General features: G+C 36.4%; 1 protein-coding gene across 6 annotated transcripts in view; it reads left to right on the top strand.

The window, feature by feature from the left end:
• The window catches only part of ctnnd2b (catenin (cadherin-associated protein), delta 2b), a 111,114-nt gene that overhangs the window by 66,677 nt on the left and 28,918 nt on the right, over positions 1-15,519 (top strand). For 4 of the 6 annotated variants that reach the window (XM_051131319.1, XM_051131288.1, XM_051131279.1 and 1 more), the window contains 2 exons: positions 914-970; positions 15,108-15,240. In XM_051131319.1, the coding sequence (XP_050987276.1) occupies positions 914-970; positions 15,108-15,240 (190 nt within the window). The remainder of the gene's footprint in view (positions 1-913; positions 971-15,107; positions 15,241-15,519) is intronic. The other 2 variants (XM_051131304.1, XM_051131296.1) reach the window with 1 other exon arrangement.

The following is a 15,519-nucleotide window of genomic DNA, read 5'->3' as shown; positions in this document are numbered from 1 at the left end:
TCAAATAGAAAACAGTTATTTTAAATAGTAAAAATATTTCAAATGTTTTTGCTGTACTTTGGATCAAATAAATGCAGGCTTGATGAGCAGAAGAGACTTCTTTAAAAAGCATAAAAAAATCTTACTGTTCAAAAACTTTTGACTGGTAGTGTATTTTCATGTAAAAACCCATTTATTACAGTTTGAAATATTTGTATAGAAATATTAGCGCTATTATACAAATAATATGTGTCCCAAATTAAATTTTATGTTGTCATTGTTCTAAAGCCAAAACAATTATTTGGATCGTTTTGAATGATCAGCATTTCTCTACTCTTTTTCTAGAATAAAATAAGATGTATAAACCTGATGAAAAATATTTGAACAATTCAACTTAACAATTCAATTTAAATGAATAGGAACAGGAAACATTTTTTAACAATAAAGTCTTTAGAAAGCTAATGGAAAGTAATGTCCATTTGCATAATTGTGTTATTTATTCTGTTAAACATTCAAATAATATCTTAAGTTAACTTAAGTTTGAAAACCCCTGATCTAGATGATTGTCTTGAGAAATGTACTGCTTTTGTTTTCTAAAAGTAGAATGCAGAAGACTTCTTACCATATATCAGTACTTGCACTGACTGGAAATGTGAAAGTTGATCTCACACACACAAATCGACTATTACAGTTTGCAAAATCTAGTTCACACTGGAGTGATATGGATGGGAGTTCTTTTCCATTATGTGAGACCCCTCTTTAATAAAAACCAGCAACGAATAAACTTTGTAGTGCATGTTGAGAGTCAAATGCAAGTGTGTAATATGTTCATGCAGCAGCAAGAAGACAGCTAAACATAAATACGGTATTTTGAAAAATGTCACCTTTTTGCTAGACACCTACCCTGTCTCTCTCTCTGCCTGTCTCCTGATAGGTACGACCCTGAATTCCTTGTCTGGAATCAAAATCAAGCCGAGCAAAGAATGACAAAGTAATCCAACATTTATTTACATTTCTACTCCTCATCTACAAAAGCACTGTTCTCCTCTCTACTCAGCATCATACGCTAGGGCAGCATGACTGTGTTGAGACAAGCTTTGCTTTACAGAATATGTCAGAAAATGTTTTCCTTCCAACATTTCCGCATTCTGTTTCCAAGAAGAGCACTAGCCTTTGATTCATCCATAGAAAGGTTCATTTGTGGTCAAGTCCGAAGTCATTTTTGAGTAAAGGAGTGATAGAAATAAGTCCTAGCAACATGAAGAGCAGATCTGTGTTGGGTTTTTTAGGAAGAGTGATACTTCAGGTGACCAGAGTTTGTTCATTCCTGCAAAGCATCACATTGTGTGTGTGTGCGTGCATGTGTGTGTCTCCTGTTGTGTTGTTATTCATTGTTTAGTTATCATTTTATGTTAAAGCATGCTTATTATCTTTTTTTAATACTTTATTTAACACCATTGTCTTTCTTTCAATGCAAGCAACAGCCATGATTGTGTTGTTGTGTACCACATTTTGCATAACGGAATCATTTTATTGGCAACAAAAGATATTTTAACACGGAGGTTAGTTCTGGTTGTCATTTTAAAAGTGTGTTACGTGAAACTCGACTTTTTTTACCATGGTAACTACAGTTTCTGTCAAAATAGTTGCTTTAATTACTGTTACTACAAGAAAACTCTGTCAAATATGTCATTATAACATTGTCAGCATAACTAAATGAATGAAACGAGATGAGACACAATATAACCTTTATTTTCTGAAAGAAAATGAATACTTTTAACAAGGACGCATACAGTTGATGAAAAGTGACAGTAAATGTGTTCTTTTCTTTTGAGCCTCCTTTTCATCAAAGAATCCTGACAAAAAGTAACACAGTTTCCACAAAAATATTGATCAGTATAACTGTTTTCATCATTGATTATAATAAGAATCTCAATAAGATTTTGGAAGGGTCATGTGACACTGAAAGCTTAAAAATTCTGTGTTGCTATCACAGGAAAAAATTACTTTTTAAATTATATTTAAAAAATATTTTAAACCATTGTTGTAATATTTCTAGCCTATGTAAGTTTAATGAACTTATTTCCAAAACATTTTAATCAACCCATCTTAGATAGATAGATAGAAAGATAGATGATGGCAGTATTTGTGGTTACCATTGTAAACCATGCACACGTGTTTTATAACTAATAATATGTGGAGCATCATTTAGCAAAAATTTATGATCCTCTGCATTCATCAAAATGGAGACATGACTTATATCTACCATTATAAGCCATATGCTTGTGATTTAACAGAGCTCCTTTAGTTCCACAATAATGCTAATAATGTAAGATGTGCAGATTTATTTTCCCATTTTGTGGAAATCAAATTTATATGACTGTTTTGTTGAAAAATGTCAGAAGCATTTGCCCATTCAGGCATGTGGAAGCATTAACAGTCTAATGCTGAGAAGTGCGGTGTTGATTCTCTGATCTGTGATTCTCTGAGTGGGCGGCTGGAGATGAAGTGGTCACTGAACGTGACAGAGACATTTCCTGACCTCTTTCATTGCAGACAGTTCAAGCTGCCTCTCAGGACCATTCAAGCACGTGTGCGCTGAATCCACAACACCACTGACCACTATTTCCTAAAGATGGGGTCAACCGCGGGTCGCACATTCACACCCTGTTAGAGCTCGCCGCTCCTGGCTGCACAAATCATATTTATGTGGCCTTTAGCAGCTCTTTGAGTCCCCAGTTTCTCTTACAGCTGTCAAAACAGTGTATTATAGGTTCGTTTTACTGTAGGGTGAGAGCTGTCAGAATTAGCCACTTGAAATCTCAAACCTACTGGTGGTTAGTTGCCCCACACAACATGATTTACCGACATAGAACATGTGGGTCCTGAAGCGATATAACCTAACCGTTGATATATCGATACAAATGTTGTTCAGCCCCCTAAGCTTATCCCTAAACTCTGATTGGTTGACAGGAATGTTCTGGATGACCAAATAAGGATGCTAATCAAATAACTAAGGATATTAGAATGAAGAATAACTTGGGAAAATCATGTTAAAGGAATAGTTCACTTAAAAATTAAAATTCTTTAATTTATTACTTACCCTCATGTCATTCCAAAACTGCAAGACCTTCGTTCATCTTCGGAACACAAACTGAGATATTTTTGATAAACTCTGTGAGCTTTCACTAGGGGTGTTGGAATCAATCATTGCTTTATGATGTGGTCATGGACGATTCTGCATCGATCAAGTAATAGACCATAATAGATTATAGCCTACTGACGTCATTCGCATATGCACTTGTCACGCGAGTATTACATAATCGTAATCAAATCGAATTGTGAAACCAGTGAGAATCAGATCGTTGACACGATAATCGTAATCAAATCAAAACGTGAAACCAGTGAGAATCGAATCATTGACATGATAATCGTAATCAAATCAAAACGTGAAACCAGTAGGAATCGAATCGTTGACACGATAATCGTAATCAAATTGAATTGTGAAACCAGTGAGAATCAAATTGTTGACACGATAATCGTAATCAAATCAAAACGTGAAACCAGTAGGAATCGAATCGTTGACATGATAATCGTAATCAAATCGAATCGTGAAACCAGTGAGAATCGAATCGTTGACACGATAATCGTAATCAAATCGATTCGTGAAACCAGTGAGAATCAAATTGTTGACACGATAATCGTAATCAAATTAATACGTGAAACCAGTAGGAATCGAATCGTTGACATGATAATCGTAATCAAATCAAAACGTGAAACCAGTAGGAATCGAATCGTTGACACGATAATTGTAATCAAATTGAATTGTGAAACCAGTGAGAATCAAATTGTTGACACGATAATCGTAATCAAATCGAATCGTGAAACCAGTAGGAATCGAATCGTTGACATGATAATCGTAATCAAATCGAATTGTGAAACCAGTGAGAATCATATCATTGACACGATAATCGTAATCAAATCAAAACGTGAAACCAGTGAGAATCGAATCATTGACATGATAAACGTAATCAAATCAAAACGTGAAACCAGTAGGAATCGAATCGTTGACATGATAATCGTAATCAAATCGAATTGTGAAACCAGTGAGAATCAGATCGTTGACACGATAATCGTAATCAAATCAAAACGTGAAACCAGTGAGAATCGAATCATTGACATGATAATCGTAATCAAATCAAAACGTGAAACCAGTAGGAATCGAATCGTTGACACGATAATCGTAATCAAATTGAATTGTGAAACCAGTGAGAATCAAATTGTTGACACGATAATCGTAATCAAATCGAATCGTGAAACCAGTGAGAATCGAATTGTTGACACGATAATCGTAATCAAATCGAATCGTGAAACCAGTGAGAATCGAATCGTTGACACGATAATCGTAATCAAATCGATTCGTGAAACCAGTGAGAATCGAATCGTTGACACGATAATCGTAATCAAATCGAATCGTGAAACCAGTGAGAATCGAATCGTTGACACGATAATCGTAATCAAATCGATTCGTGAAACCAGTGAGAATCAAATTGTTGACACGATAATCGTAATCAAATCAAAACGTGAAACCAGTAGGAATCGAATCGTTGACACGATAATCGTAATCAAATCAAAACGTGAAACCAGTAGGAATCGAATCGTTGACATGATAATCGTAATCAAATCAAAACGTGAAACCAGTAGGAATTGAATCGTTGACATGATAATCGTAATCAAATCGAATTGTGAAACCAGTAAGAATCAGATCGTTGACACGATAATCGTAATCAAATCAAAACGTGAAACCAGTGAGAATCGAATCATTGACACGATAATTGTAATCAAATTGAATTGTGAAACCAGTGAGAATCGAATCGTTGACACCATAATCGTAATCAAACCAAATCGTGAAACCAGTACCAATTCACACCCCTAACATTCAAGGCCCAAAAAGGTAGTAAGGATATTGTTAAAACAGTCCATGTGACATCAGTCGTTCAAGCGTAATTTTACAAAGCTACAAGAATACTTTCTGTGCGCAAAGAAAACAAAAATAATGAGTTTATTCAACAATTTCTTCTCTTCCGAGTCACTCTCCACCACACATCCACAAAGAAATTGTTGAATAAAGTTATTATTTTTGTCTTCTTTGCCCACAAAAAGTCAGAAAGCGGATTTCATCAAAAATATCTTAATTTGTGTTCCAAAGATGAACAAAGGTCTTATGGGTTTGGAATGACATGAGGCTGAGTAATTATTGACAGTATTTTCATTTTTGGGTCAACTATGCCTTTAAAGTAAAGCAAATCTATTGTGATGTATATTTAAGTAAAACATCTTCTTGAATGTGAAAAGAGTCTAAGGACTTGATTTTGCTCGTCAGGAATTGATTGGATCGTTGGATTAGTCAGTTGATAATTGCTGCAATCTCAAAAGAGTGACAGGTTGCTGAAAGGGAGTATTATTCCGTCCTTGTGCCGAAGCACATATCAACAGAGAAGAGTTTTATTTTTCTAAATACAAGTTTCTGATTAAAGATTTCAAGGTTTGCACTTTAAAATCATACAGTAATTGTCAATCTCATGGTGACTTTAAAGGTGAAATGTGTATTTTTGTGGCACTAACAACAGTAAAATGTTGTCAAATATGTTTCCCATACAATTCTCCATCTTCCATTGTTCGAACAAGCAGAATCCCTCCCCAAACTCACACCACTGCGTTGTCCAGTATTGCTGTGTTGTGCAAGTCTAGAAAGTGAATCGTAAAGATTCTGTCAACATTTACCCTTATGTTCTTTCAAACCTGTATTACTTAATTTATTCTATGAGGACAAGTAATATTTAAAAAAGAGTGTTTTCATCCATAGAATAAACTTTAAATGGATTTCTAAAGTAATTTTGGATCCTACTGACGTCCATTGCATGAACAAAAGCAGTTAAAAACGTTCTTAAAATGTCTCTTTTTATATTCCACAGAAGAAAGAAAGTCATGCAGGTTTGGAACAGCATGATTTCTTTAAGGTGGAATAGAAAAAAGGTATTTCAACATCGCCTTTATCCATGAATCCACAATTCTTGTCTAATCTATTTTGTATGAGCGCAGTCTTTGATTGAGCTGTCACATGTTGTTGTTCCAGCAGTCATTTTCCCCGTTTTCTTTCAGACAATAGCACGCACCAGAATGGAAGTGCATGAAGTGCATGTTTCATGTGCGTGAAGCTTATTCAGCGCTCTGCTCGTGTTTGAATAGGAAAACCGGGGAGCAAGCTGAGAGGACAGAGGAGCTCTATGCTCATTAGAGTGTTTGTTTTAACAGTCTGCACGCTTCAGCAGCTAAGCCACAAGCTAGAGCTGCAGCGATTACATGGGCTGGTGACTGGTCTTATTTACTCTGTTCAGCATGTGTAAGTTCTCTGTTCATCTGCTTGTAATGCCAGAAGCTAGTTGTATGACATACAAACAGGCCTGTAGTGTGGCAGTTTTTTTGGCGCTGCACGCACTTTGAACATGTGGCACTTAGCAATGCCACTTCTGTCTATGAGCAAGAAATGAAAGAGAACTGACTAATTGCATAGCATTGACCTTATCAATGAAATCACTGCTGAAAATTCATGCTGATGATTTTTGTTTTTATTTATTTATTTCATTATTTTTTATCAGTGACTATGGAAATGAGACAAAATACTGTTAAACTATTTTAATTAAAACATAAGGATGCACAATATCTCTATGTATATGTATATAAACATATCGTATCAGCCAAAACTGGATATTTATTAAGGTTGCCGTTTCTAAGAGATGTGTACATTTATGCTAAATTGAGTTTGTAATCGTTTATTTGTAGAAATCATTTAAAAAAGGAATATTTATTATTCATTATTTCTTTAACGTTTTTATTCTTCTTTAATACTGTACATTATAATCTTGTAATGCCTATTTACTGTATAAATTGTATGCATACAGACTTTTTTGTACATATTAGTATACATTTATCATTTTTCAGTTATGCCATTACATGAAAATAATTCGCATATTATCATATCGGACAGAATTTCAATATCAATACATCACAAAAAAACATATCGTTGACAATCATATACAGTGCCCTCTACTAATACGGCCACCCTTGGTAAATATGAGCAAGGGCAGCTGTGAAAATAAATCTGCATTGTTTATGTTTTTCATCTTTCATTCAAATAAATCACAAAATTCTAAACTTTTATTGAAGCAAAACAATTGAAAGTGGGGGGGTACCTCACATTATGAAATAAATGTTTTTCTCTAATGCATGTTGGCCATAATTATTGGCACCCCTAGAAATTCTTATGGGTAAAACATGTCTGAAGTATATTCCTATTCATATTTACATTTTTTAAGCACATCAGGATGACGAGGAGCATGAGCAGCCGTGACTTCCTGTTCCACAGGATTGTAAATATGAGGAACAAAAAGGCCAAATTCCCTTAATCACAAGGAGTGAAACCAAAGAATTTCATTCTGATGTGCGGAACAAGATTGTTGAGCTTCTCAAAATAGAAAGAGACTGTAAGAAAATAGCTAAATAGTTAAAATAAAGATGTTACAGATTTTCCTGGAAGAGGATGTGTGTCTATAGGATCACAGTTGAGTCTTGGGGTCAGAAAGCCTTAAAAAATATCAGACAGCACCTACATCACATGTTGTTGGGGAGGGTTTCAAGAAAAACCCTCCTTGCGTATCCAAAAACAAACTCCAGCATATTCAGTTGTCAGATATGACTGAAACTTCAAACGGGACTGGCTTCTGTGGTCAGATGAAACTAAAAAAAGAGCTTTCAGGCATGCATCTGGTGCAAACAGGGATAGAAAGTATCCCATGTCCACAGTTAAATATACTGCTGGATCTTTAAGGTTGTGGTCCTGTTTTTCTGCTGGAGGTCCTGAACATCTTGTTGGGATACGTGGCTTTGTAGATTCTATCATATACCAACAAAATCAATATTATATAAAATCAAAACTGATTGCCTATGTTAGAAATCTTAAAATGGGCAGTGGTTGGAACTTTCATCAGGACAGTGATCCAAAACAAACATCAAAATCAACACAAAAATGTGTCACTGAGGACAAAATAAAGCTTTTGACATGGCTGTCCCAGCTTTCTGACCTGAACTGTACAGAATCTGAAGGATCTGAAGAGATTCTGTATGAAGGAATGCTGTCTGATCTCTTGTCAGATGTTCTCCAATCTCAGCAGGCATTATAGGAGAAAACTCAGAGCTGTTGTCTTGGGAAAGGGATGTTGCAATAAAGGGGTGCCAATAATTGTGGCCAACGTGAACTAGTGGACAACTATTGTAACAATTCACTGACACTGTTTTAATGTAGAATTGGTAGAATAAATCCAGTTGTAGTATCTTGGCGATTTAGCTGCACACCAATACACTGACATTTACTTTTGAGAAGGATCAGTGTGTCTCTCACAGAAAGACTATATTAGATTTACCTCTGCTGCATCCTGTTCGAAATATCAATCCATTAGCTTTATTTCTAATAATCATGCTCAGTCAGGCATCCTGAATGCATAATTTATAATGCTTTTATTTGGCTGATTTTTTATGCCACGCAGCATTCAGTGGTCCACGAGGGGCTTATCCTCTTCTTCCTCTGGCCCCGTGGGTTATTTTGGCTGTTGCGCTGAAACATGAAGCTGGGTTTTGTGGTGTTAATGTTTCTGCTATGGGAATGAAAGATAGGCTCACCTGACTGAACCAGAACAAAAGCCCAAACAAAGACCTGTCACAAACAGGAGAGTTTGTCTCAATCCAGTGAGTGCTCAAATGTTACATCACCTTCTGCTGAAGGATTTTCAAGCTGCATGTCTAGCAAACCTTTTAGAAATCCATGGACAACAAGACCCAGTTCTTTCTAGCTTTGTTCATAAACCTGGTGAACCGCTTCGCCGCATATATAAGCATCATCCTAGTTGTCGTAGAACCTCATAATTTGGAACACTTTCTTTAGGCGGCAACTGAACATTTAATTTCAGTAGAGTTCAGTGGAGTTCTTTGGGAGTAACGTAATTTTGTAGGCCAAACCAGAAGTTTGCATCATTCTGCTTTCCTTAGGAAGCCAATAGGATTTGTTTAGTGGCTTTTGTGTTATTGCAGAAAATAAGCTTTGTGACTAACAAAAGTGTATGATTCTTACATGTTTTGTTTATCAAGAAAATCATCACAAACGTTTAGAAATTCTAAACCCTAAATGCATTTAACCTCAGACCCTTATTTCAGGCACTTAAAGGGATAGTTCACTCAAAAATTAAAATTACCCCATAATTTACTCATCCTCAAGCCATCCTAGGTGTATACGACTTTCTTCTTTCAGACAAATTCAATCTGAGTTATATTAAAAAATGTCTTGGCTCTTCCAAGCTTTATAATGGCAGTGAATGAGGTTTAAGATTTTGAAGCCCAAAAACTGCAATATAATTGCATTCACTGCAATTGTAAAGTTTCAAAGAGTCAGGATGCTTTTTAATATAACTCAGATTGTATTTGTCTGAAAGAAGAAAGTCTTCTAGGATGGCTTGAGGATGATCAAATCATGGGGTAATTTTTGGGTGAACTATCCCTTTACTCAAAAAAACACCCTGTTGACTTCAGAATGATAGAATCAGAAGTTCAAAAATGCTCATTTCTTGATTTTAAGATTCATTTCTGCAGTACCTCATATGTCTATGTTGTTAAACTAACTGGATGATACTCTAATAAGCCTAAGAATACATACTATACACCAAAAATATATATTTTTTTAAAATCATTTTGAAGGTACACTAACTTCTAGTAACTTCTAGCTTCAGTTTCTTTCCCACGCTCCTCCCAAATGTCTTAACCGTCTACGTGCATGCCTTGAAATACTGCCTAAATAGGCAGCACTTTAGGTTTTGGACCAGAGCCTCTCTAATTTCTGACTGAAGGTCAACCCTCAGTTTAATTGTGCTGAGGGGGTGTATCCTGCAGGTGAAGGTTAAGGGACAAACGGTTTATTAGTAGACCAGCCACCCACCCACCAGCATCTCCCCATGTCAGACCACGAGGGGTGAAATCACAAGTCTGAGCGCGCACATAACGAAAGAGCTCTCTGTTCTCTGTAGCGTGAATGAGTCATTTCCCAGCCAAATCCTTCTCCGGCTTTGGCAAGGAATGACATTTTTTTGCAGGCCTGGGCTCTGAGCAGACGTTTGATTATTCATGTTTGGTGATTAATGGTAGGTTCATCCCTGCTTCAGCGGCCTGTCACAGTGACTAGAGCTGTGCTGAGGGGGAGTGGCCTCACCCGGGCATTAATTGTGGTAATGGGGAGGTTAAGGATTTGGCTGCTAGTGACAGACCTGACAGAGAGGAGGGAGTGTCACCAGGCTGCAGCAGCTTGCTCTCTGCATATGTGTGTGTCCCTGTAGGACTGGCCTGCTGGGAATGATTCAGCGCTAAGGTTTAATGATGCGAACGAGGACGAGCAGGGTGCCATTACTATTCTGACTTTAATCATAAATGATATAGTCGCTTTCGAGAGCAGCAGATATCTAATAAATCTCGGTGCCCTGCTATGCACATTTAAATCATTACTACACATTTACTCCTCATTACTTATGTATGCATTCGTTCATGCTGTGATGCTGCGTTATGTATGGATGTAGAGCACAACTGTGGCTGTCCACTTCTTCAAGGGCTTGGTAGCTTAAGTATTTTCCCTGTTCCTTTTCTGTGTTAATAAAACCTTCAATTTTCAGTGACACAACCAACTCACTCAAAGTTGGAAACTGGAAAAAAGACAAGTACAAGACTGTATCTAGCTTTTTTTAAAATGCAGTAGTAAGCTATTTTCTGTGAATGTGCAAGACTTTCGATAGGTAAATAAGTAGAAGATTCACAATGTGCTGATCTACTATTTAAGCTTCTTCTTTTTCTGAGACTGAATTTTAAAATGTATCTCCTCTTGGAGCTTTCAAGCTACAACCACTTAACTCATTGATATATTGATATATCTTTTCTAACTGATCAGACCTAACAGATACGGTTTCTTGCTAGAAACATGTTAACAATATGCAAATCAAGCTAAAAACACGCAAATCATGTCAGAATCATGCTAGCAACATGCTAATTTAGCTTAAAACATGCTGTATATTTTCTAACTGATCAGACTTAAGATTTTTGTTAAATGGACAATCAAAACTACGGAAAGTCCCATAGACTTTTATTGAGGGGGTCAAAACTTTTGGACAATAGGACTTATAGAGTGTTTAAGCTGTCTGTCACTAGCAAAGCTTAATGACATACTAAATCATGCTAGCAACATATTAAAACAGGTTAGCAACATGCTAATCGTGCTAAAAACATGCTATGTCTTTTCTAACTGATCGGACTTATGTTTTTTTTAAACTACGAAAAGTCCCATAGGCTTTCATTGAGGGGGTCAAAACTTTTGTACAATAGGACTTATAGAGTGTTTAAGCGTTCTATCACTAGCAAAGCTTAATCACTGTCTTGGACAGCATGATAAATCATGCTAGCAACATACTAAAACATGTTAGCCACATGCTAATCATGCTAGAAACATGCTAGCAACATGTTAACATGGTAATCATGCTAAAAACATGCTAGAAACATGCTTGTCATGCTAACAACATGTTAACAATATGCAAATCAAGCTAAAAACACGCAAATCATGTTAGAATCATGCGAGCAACATGCTAATCGTGCTAAAAACAAGCTGTATCTTTTCTAACTGATATGATTTTTGTTAAATGGATGAGGAAAACTACGAAAAGTCCCATAGACTTTCATTGAGGGGGTCAAAACTTTTGCACAAAAAGATTAATACAGAATTTAAGCTGTCTATTACTAGCAAAGTTTAATGACATGCTTAATCATGCAAGCAACATATTAAAACATTATCAGCATGCTAATCATGCTAGAAACATGCTAATCGTGGTAAAAACATGCTTAATCTTTTTTAACTGATCGGACTTGCGATTTTTGTTTAATGAATGATCAAAACTGTGAAAAGTCCCATAGACTTTGATTGAGGGGGTCAAAATTTTTGTACAATAGGACCTTCTATCACTAGCAAAGCTTAATGACTGTCCTGGACAGCATGCTAAATCATACTAGCAACATACTAAAACATGTTAGCCACATGCTAATCATGCTAGAATCATGCTTATCATGCAAGAAACATGCTTATCATGCTAGAAACATGGTAACAGTATGCAAATCAAGCTAAAACACGCAGATCATTTTAGAACCATGCTAGCAACATGTTAATTGTGCTAAAAACATGCTATAAATTTATAACTGATCAGACTTAGGATTTTTGTTAAATCCCTGCTGAAAAAAACAGTCAAAACCAGCCTAAGCTGGTTGGTTGGTTTTAGCTGGTCATCCAGGCTGGTCTTAGCTGGTCATAGCTGGTCGGCAGGCTGGTTTTAGAGGGGTTTTGGCCACTTCCTTGGCTGGCCAGGCTGGGAACAACCAGCTAAAACCAGCCTCACCAGCCTAGCCAGGCTGGGAGACCAGCGAAAACCAGCTACTTCCAGCTTAAATTAGCTAAAACCAGCCAACCAGCCTAGGCTGGTTTTAGCCATTTTTTTCAGCAGGGATGGACGATCAAAACTACGAAAAGTCCCATAGACTTTCATTGAGGGGGTCAAAACTTTTGTACAACAGGACTTGTAGCGTGTTTAAGCTTTCTATCACTAGCAAAGCTTAATGACTGTCCTGGACACTATGCTAAATCATAGTAACATACTAAAACATGTTAAAAAAAATGCTAATCATGCCAGAAACATGCAAACAACATGTTAACATGCTAGAAACATGTTAACAGCATGATAATCATGCTAAAAACACACTAATTATGTTGAAAACATTTTTTTTTAAAAACATGCCAATCATGTTATCAATGTGCTAAATCATCAGTTCTGTAAATGTTTATCTAATCTATTTATTTAAACTTTCAAACATCAAGCTTTTACCACTACTTTTAACTTTCCAGCCAGGCTTTCCCAAGCCAACTTCAAAGTTTGTTCAGGAACTTTACTCATCAAGCTTCCATTCAGATGACTGGAAGCAGCAGAAGTCCAAAATGGCCCAAGAATTACAATTTTGTATGACAATTTTTGTTTGAGACTGTCCTTATGAGTGAATCATTGAACTTTTCTCTCAAATGATTTATTCAAAACAGTGATTCATTCTGAAACAAACTGTGTGTTGCTCAGAGACTCCACAGATAATTCTGCATTGGCTTCACCTGGAACTATTTTAATTGACTGAGCAAAAATATGAGTAAAAAAAACAGAGTAAATAACAATGTGCCTCTAATATATAAGTTACACAGCATTAACTTAAGGTGTTGTATCACATTCGCAAGATAGTTGATTTATTATGGTTGTATTATGTTGCAGGTTTTTGTCAAAGCAGCTAGCTTAGCTTTTTGCTTTGCTAAACACAAACGTCACTTCTTGATGAACTCATAAGCTTGTAAAGCATTGGGGCAATGCCTTCTGTGTGACTGCCGTCTGTAATTACACGAGGTAAACATTGAGTGAATAATTTCACTTTAGTTCGCTAGTTAATTAAAGCAGTCATTTTAAAGCTTCTGTCAAAAATGTATTTACAATAATTAACCTAGAGTTGACTGATGTGACAGAGCCACATTGATTACCGTATAAACTTCATCCGTTTTATAGCCATTTTTGTGTTACGCTTTAATTACTGATTAACGCAAACATTATCAATTATCCCACTCCTGTGATTTATGACAGCCTCCTGTCATTGCATCTAGAGTTTGCCTTGATGTTTTGTGGGCTGCTGGGCATTTCCTGCCTTCTGTAATGGATTCGGTTCCCGGTTTTGTGAACAAAGCCCTCAACATAGATGTGATTTAAACAAGCATTCGTTTCTCAAGGTTAAACAATGATAAAAAGCAACAAAGATACAGCAAGTGAAAACTAAGTACCCATCTTTCAGTATTATCTCCATTTTGACCTTTTCCCAATGGATCCCATTCTTCTTTTCATGACCGCAATTGCCCTCTCAGGTTTACTGGTTGTGCTAGAGAGAAATAGGACATGCTACAATAGATGTTTCCCATGGTGCCTCTTACCCAGAGATGTTTGTCCATCATGTTGTTTTTTTGCAAGCATCGCATTTTCTCTCTGCCTCTTGTTTTTCCTTCCTTGTTTTCCCTCCTTCCTTGTGCTCTCTGTCTGTCATTACCACCCCATTTCTTTCATATCGGATCTTATTGTTTGAATCGATTCCTCTTGTTTGACAGCCTCTGACATGGCGGTAGCATAGAGACAGTGTTTGGTGATCTCAGTAGGAGAGAGGGAGAAAAAGACATGAATGTCAGACACAATGTTCTGTTCTTTTGCGTACATGCGGTATGTGTGTTTTCACAGCAGATTCAGGATACTATGTTGAATTTGCCTTTGCTGCTTCTTAAAATTATGATGTTGGTGATATTCTAACAATAGAGCTGCAGGATCCAGGGGTTTTGGAAATGCAGATCTTCTCCTATGGGGTTCTAGGCACCTTAGGACTGCTCCAGGCAATAGCACAGCTGTCACTAATACCGGTGATAAAGTCGACATTTCTGGGAGGATGTTATTGTCTGTATACATTAGCTGAGATCTAACGTACCTCAGCAGAAAGCATCAAAATCAGAACTTAAAAATGATCGCTGACATGTGGTAGCTGTGAAAAGCTTTGTTGCTTATGCATTATTTTTTTTCATTTTTTCTCCTTACTGGCACTGTCATGCATCATTTTTGGAGGTTAATTTGTTTTCATTGTTTAGTGACATTTGTTTCTGTTAATTAGCATTACTTCAGTATTTTCAAAAAGAGGAAAGTAGTGCATTTAACAGTGAGAAATCACAGATGTTGGCAGAAAGTTAGAGTATGTTGCATTCAGTTTGATTTATTGCGAAGAGAAACATTCAGAGCTTCAGAGAGGAGAATGTTTTTACTCACTATATAAAAGAATTATACTGTTATTATAGACACAAACATGCTTTTTAAAATGTTATAGTGTTTCTTTATGTCAAAGTTTCTCCACGTTCACTTTTGTGTGTATATGTGCCTCTTCAGGGAATTTGGCTGGAGGGATCCTGAACTGCCGGAGGTCATCCAAATGCTGCAGCACCAGTTTCCATCGGTGCAGTCCAACGCTGCCGCCTACCTTCAGCACTTGTGCTTTGGAGACAACAAGATCAAATCAGAGGTAACTCCTGCATGCCTGCAATATCATGCGTTAAACATGGACTGTGCACTAATAAATCCTTGCAGTGGGGATCATGATTTTAGCAAACATATAATTGTGCATAATTAGGATAGCAAAGTGCAGTATATAGGCTTGTGGCATAAGAGACTTCTTTTAAAAACATAAAAAATTGAAATCTTGTCAACTCCTAACTTCTGAATGGTAGACCAGCAAGATTTTTTAAATGTTTTTAAAAAAAAAACAGTAATATTTTAAAATATTACAATTTAATTTTTTTTT

This window comes from Labeo rohita, chromosome 2 (genome assembly GCF_022985175.1).
Source record: "Labeo rohita strain BAU-BD-2019 chromosome 2, IGBB_LRoh.1.0, whole genome shotgun sequence".
Lineage (NCBI taxonomy): Eukaryota > Metazoa > Chordata > Actinopteri > Cypriniformes > Cyprinidae > Labeo > Labeo rohita.
Note: the sequence above shows the minus strand (reverse complement) of the source record. Positions and strands in the feature narration are given on the sequence as shown.